General features: G+C 40.4%; 1 protein-coding gene across 1 annotated transcript; it reads right to left on the bottom strand.

Annotated features, from left to right (window-relative positions):
- Positions 1-3,063: 3,063 nt before the first annotated feature.
- On the bottom strand, positions 3,064-5,907 carry fam174c (family with sequence similarity 174 member C). The gene is made up of 3 exons (XM_026194885.1): positions 5,476-5,907; positions 3,946-4,068; positions 3,064-3,648 (listed from the first exon to the last, which is right to left on the bottom strand). Exons 1-3 carry the CDS (start codon positions 5,730-5,732, stop codon positions 3,645-3,647), a joined length of 384 nt encoding a protein of 127 aa, XP_026050670.1. The 5' UTR covers positions 5,733-5,907; the 3' UTR covers positions 3,064-3,644.
- Between the last annotated feature and the right edge of the window lie 435 nt (positions 5,908-6,342).

Raw genomic sequence — 6,342 nt, 5'->3', positions numbered from 1 at the left:
AGTTTGCCTCAGCTTCATTTCACTCTTGGTGCATTAGTTTGGGCCAATGTGACAACCTTACTGTGGCTCCAAAAGAAGAGCCAAATCATGACCTGTCCATCACCCCACTTGGCAGGTGGATTGAGGTGTTTGTGCTGGTTTGCTGTGTTTGCTTTTCACCAAACTTGGTCCTCTGCACTTTGGCCTCATCTTTGCAAAGGACATTATTCCAGAAGTCTTGTGGTTTGTTCAGACACAGTGTTGAGTCTGAGATGCATCCGTTTTCTGCAGTTTCTCTGAGCATTGCAGGCCAGCAAAGTGTCAACATCTGGTTTTATACATGTGTTCACACTTGCTGATGATCCTTCAATCGAGTACATTTGAGTAAGCAGTTAGTGAGCACTGCGTGTCAGCCAGTTGGGTCTTGGTTTTTTAATCTCTCAGCTAACACAACTTGATGTATTGGACTTCTGATGATGTCACCTTTATCCTCCGGATCCTGCTTTGGATCCATGAAGTGTTTTTGGGCTCCATGCTCCGCCCTCTTAGAAACCTTTGATCCAGCTCGATCTGGCTCTGAAACTGCCCCTTGATGCTCAGAACAATAATCTTACATCTGTCTATTTAGTTGGCTGTTCTGATGTCATGTTTCCCACTATCACAGTGTCTGCTGGAAACTGGAGGTGCAGCCATATTTCTAACAGGTGAACAATAACTGCAGGTTGATTTAGCTAAAATTAGTGACGGTCTTCAGCAGATTTATTGACACCTGATCAGATAAACTGTGTGAAAACAGAGAGACTAAGGTGGGAACCGAGGATAAGCCAGCATCTCACAAACACACACACATATACTCAGCTTTCTCTAATTGAAACACGCCCCTCTGCTCCTCTGGGACCTGTTGAGTTGTACTGTTGTTATTGTGGTCTCTCTGGGGACCGTCTGATAGGCTGAGACGTTTATCAGTCTTCAGCACCACGCCCACTCATCATTAGCTTGTTACAGTGGCAGTTCAGCAGTCACCCTGCTATCAGTGACCCCGACAGACCGTGAGGTGGGAAAAATCGCCACTTCCTGTTTTATTACCTCAGAGCCTGTTTTCAGTGAGTTTAGTAACAAAGCAGCAACAGGTGGAAGAACAGGGAGAGAAAATTCTTTCAGTTATGGTGACAAAAAAATTATTTCCACATGAGGATTTGTGGGTGATTTCTTTTCAATTTGTTTATTGATTGAATATAACAGAAAAGCAAATTAGTTTTTATTAAGATACCAAAATAAAGTTATTTATTTACAACAATTTATTTACTTCCATTTGTGCAACATCTCTAAAGTTAGAAATATCCTGTCTCAGAGTGACGCTGAAAAACTAGTTCATGCATTTATTACTTCCAGGCTGGACGACTGTAATTCATTATTATCAGGAAGTCCTAAAACTCCCTGAAAAGCCTTCAGCTGATCCAAAATGCTGCAGCAAGAGTCCTGACAGGGACTAGAAAGAGAGAGCAGATTTCTCCTGTTTTGGCTTCCTGTTAAATCCAGAATTCAAAATGCTGCTCCTCACATACAAGGTCTTAAATAATCAGGCCCCATCTTATCTTAATGACCTTGTAGTACCATATCACCCTATTAGAGCACTTCGCTCTCGCTCTGCAGGCCTACTTGTTGTTCCTAGAGTATTTAAAAGTAGAATGGGAGGCAGAGCCTTCAGTTTTCAGGCCCCTCTTCTGTGGAACCAGCTTCCAGTTTGGATTCAGGAGACAGACACTATCTCTACTTTCAAGATTAGGCTTAAAACTTTCCTTTTTGCTAAAGCATATAGTTAGGGCTGGACCAGGTGACCCTGAATCCTCCCTTAGTTGTGCTGCAATAGACGTAGGCTGCCGGGGATTCCCATGATGCACTGAGTTTTTCCTTTCCAGTCACCTTTCTCACTCACTATGTATTAACAGACCTCTCTGCATTGAATCATATCTGTTATTAACCTCTGTCTCTCTTCCACAGCATGTCTTTATCCCGTCTTCGTTCTCTCACCCCAACCAATCACAGCAGATGGCCCCGCCCCTCCCTGAGCCTGGTTCTGCTGGAGGTTTCTTCCTGTTAAAAGGGAGTTTTTCCTTCCCACTGTCACCAAAGTGCTGCTCATAGGGGGTCATATGATTGTTGGGTTTTTCTCTGTATCTATGAAGCGCCTTGAGGCGACTTTTGTTGTGATTTGGCGCTATATAAATAAAATGAATTGAATTGTTTGTGTTTTCTAATTTTATGACAGGTGACCCTGTGTGTGTGTGTGTGTGTGTGTGTGTGTGTGTGTGTGTGTGTGTGTGTGTGTACACACATACATAAAATGAAGTATTTCTCACACTTTGCTTAACGTTGTTTCGATTGTTTCCTTATTTGAATACCTTTTGCAAAGATTGTTTTGGATGTTCATTCATAATATTTGTCCCGCGTTATCATTCAAATCTGATCTTTTTCTGATGTTCAGTTTTCTGTTTCAGGCTGTGCTAATATGATCCCTATACGACAGGTGCTTTGCTATTAACGTTGCCTTTAGCTTAATGTTTGAAACAGTAACACTGGCGACATCTTGTGGTGAACGCCTGCTACTACAGCTTCATTTTGAAGCTCAAGCCCTCTAAGTAATGATTAAATTATTTAAAAAAACAAACAAGCAGTTACACAGACTCAGCCGCTGCTTTGAGATCCTCATCCATCCCTGTTTCTAATTTAGGACCTAAGAGCTACTTGGTAAAAATAATAACTTATTTATTTTTTACATATTCCAGAAGTATTTTGCTTGGCAAAAGTATTTTCCAATATTTTATATTTATGGTTACAACATTTTTACATATTTTACTAAAACTTCATGTACTCTTTACTTCATGTATTTTCACTTCTGCAGCGCTTTTACAAAATTATTTTTTCCAATACTGTAAGCACATTTTTTTTTAACTACAGATATTTTAATTTTATATCATATCATGTCACCTGACACGACATGATAAAAAATAAAGTAGCCAATAAACACTCATGTTCAAAAACAAAAACAGATGATAAGACTTTTTTATATTCAAAAATCAGATTTTAATGTTTTGTTAAGAAGTGTGAATCTTGTCCACAGAGAAAAAAATGTCATCAGGAATCAGAGTTATACAAAAGCTTCACATTCACCCTTTTAGTCTCAACACAGCCGATGTGAAACACTGTTTCAGGGCAGGCTGACCGTCTGTCAGGACAACAAATCCTGATCAATTGCAGCATTTCACACCACCATTGCTGCTGCCTGCCATCAGTCTGCAGTAGTATAAAGCATGTAGTCAGAGCAGAAAAGCTCAGAGTGGAAAAACACACCAAATAAACTCTTAGAAAAACACTCTGAAATAATATTAAGAGGAGTAACGAACAGAAAAGGAACATTTGGCCTCATGAGGATCCACTGATCCGTCATGTCTGCATTTCATCCGACACCACATTTAAAAGAACAAAAATTTGATTATTCTGCTCATCTTCCTTGAGCAGCTGAGATTTGGCATTTTTCTTCAGTGACTATTTGGTCAGTTTGTTTGTTATTTCCACTTGTCTCAGCAAGTCGTTGGTCACTTCTCCCACCCTCTCTCAATCTGTAATCAATACGGGCTGATCCGTCAGAGGACAAAGACCAGGACTCATCTGAACAGAGACAAAGATAACACCAATCAGACTGACTGTAAATCAAAGTCAGCAAAGTTCAGACTTTGGAACAATTCCAGTCAGCGTCTCTGGATTATTTAAATAATCAAACTATTCAAAATAATCAAATGTATTTATTTATTGTTTTGACAACTTTGTGTTTTCATGATTCTATGTTTTTTACTTTTGCTGATGAACATCAGATAAAAAATAAAAATAAACTTTTACTGGTATTAGCCTTAAAATCAGGTTCTGGTTCTATTTCAGCGTTACTGCTGTTGCCTGTTAACCTCTGACCTGCGGAGGCTGCGAGATTCGTACAGCGTGTCGTCCTCGTCGCTGTCCACCGCATCCATCTCCACAGCATCGTCCTCATTGGACAGTAGACCATACTTCTTTCTGTGGGTGGGCTTCTTCAGCCTGACGACATCATCACAAAACAGACATTTACTATTAACTCGACGCCACTGTGCTCCAAACAGGTAGTTGTAATGTACAGCACTTAAAAAAAAACACGGGTGAATTATGATATTTATGAACTGAATGTGAAATGTTAGGAGAATGACATTCTTAATGTAAAGGCACTTAAACTCAGAACAAGGCCAAGTGATGGCCAAAACAAATTGAGACACTGGTAGACCAGGATTAGTGTTAAGTGTTACCTCCTGAACCACACAGTGAGTCCAGCAACTTCACACAAACGCATGACTGACACTCTGCACAGGTGTGTCACATCGCTAATATGAGACAGAGCTTAAAACGACTGAATTTACAATGACGTTTGGTGTGACATCACTCAGGTGGGAACCAAACCTGTGATTTCATATGAACACCACAGCTTTAAATGATGGGAGAGACCAAAGGCCAGCAGCCTGTCACTAAACCTTCAGGTTGATGAAGTTCAGACTGAGGTTACACAATGTGTCCAACTGGCTCTGACTCACTGACAAACTAATGGCGGGACTGAAGAGTGGCCACTAAAAGGCTTGCTCTAGTGTAAGTTTAGAAATTGCCAATCCTCATATGTGGACAAACATTAAGCCCCACTATTCACAGTTTTAAAGTTTCTCCGCTTCTCAAGTTGAGGACACGTTGTAAATGTGTCTCACGTGACTTCCTAAAACTGCAGGAGCCTCCGTTTGGCTTCTGTAAATATTTGTAATTATTGTGACAGTTGGCCCTCGATTCTGACTGCATAGTCTCCGTCTGTAAGGAGCAGGTTTGCTGACTTCAAATTAAAAACGTACTTCTCACCAAAGACTACGTCGGATGAAACGAGAGGCCAAGTTCTACCTCCTGTTATCAGAAACGGTTACACTGAGAGAAGTGATAGGAGTTTGGAGTGTATGCCGAACTAAAAATGGTCACTAAAACATAATGCAGGACTTATATATAGTCATTTACAACACATAAAAACAGCTTATACAAAGTTTTAAGTTGTTAGATTTATGGAGGGAATTCGGCTTTATGTATGTTACTCTATTCTTACTTTTGGATTTCTCTAATAACTTGTCAGATACAGTAATATACACAACCGTGTACCCCGAGAATGCAATCTATGTCAAAAAGCTAACAATAAACGTGCAGCACCTTATAATCAGCAGACTCCATTCATAAATCCAGTTTTTTAAACTTTCTTCGCTTCTCAAAAGTTACTGAAGTACTGTAAAGTGATTTTTTGAAGCTGGAAAATGTGCTCTTCAATTCGGCTTTCACCTGATCCGTAAATATTTCTAAATATTTTGGACATTTTAGGCCGAAATTGTGACTGCGTAGCGACTGTAAGAAGCAATGATTTTTGATCCTAAATTAAATTGTAGTTCTCACCGCACGGCTCGGATGAGGAAGTAGAGGACGCCGATTATAGTGATGCCAACGAGGACGTAGAGGGCCCTCTGGATCATCGAGCTGTCCACGTTGAAGGTATTAAGCGGACCCTTGCTGGTGCCGTTTATGGCGTTAACCCTGCTGGAGTTCGTCGCGGCGGTTCTACGAGTTTCGGTGCTGTTGTCCTCCTCCGCCACGGACAAGAGAACCCAGCATACCGATACAAGAACCGCTGAGAGACTTCGATAAAAAGTCATTTTATATTTGAAAACTCTCAAAACAAAAAATAAGAAAGGAAGCTTAACGACTTTCGAAGCGGTTCGGAAGCAGAGATACACGTAGCGTTAGCTAAACTCTACCGCCACACTGTTGACAATCCCAACAAGGAAGTTTACGTCCAGCAAGGGTCAACGTCACAACAAAGATGGAGTCGCAGTCGTGGGCCGCACGTTACCGCTCACCGACCAATCATTGCAAACCAATCCGCAGAAGGAGGCGCGGGGTTTACGCAGCACTGTACCACAAAATACACCATGAACCCAACACTTTAAAAATTATACAAATATAAAAATGGACGCTAAAGTTTTTTTGTGTTTTAGATTGTAATTTATTTTATTTTTAAGCATTTATACTTCATCTAAGCTTATTTGTTATACGTTATGTTTAATAGGCTGCTGTAACAAGTTCTAGGATAAATAATGTAACCTATATCTTACCCTATCTCACAAACCTACAAAGGGACTCAAAAAGAACCAGTATAACACAAATTGATCACTGATGAGTATAAAGACACGCAGACACACAACAAGGATACAAAACCAGCTGTTGTCACTGTTCTCACACTGTTGTCTGAGTCACTGAATGTAA

The sequence above is a fragment of the Astatotilapia calliptera genome, chromosome 15 (assembly GCF_900246225.1).
Source record: "Astatotilapia calliptera chromosome 15, fAstCal1.2, whole genome shotgun sequence".
NCBI lineage: Eukaryota > Metazoa > Chordata > Actinopteri > Cichliformes > Cichlidae > Astatotilapia > Astatotilapia calliptera.
Note: the sequence above shows the minus strand (reverse complement) of the source record. Positions and strands in the feature narration are given on the sequence as shown.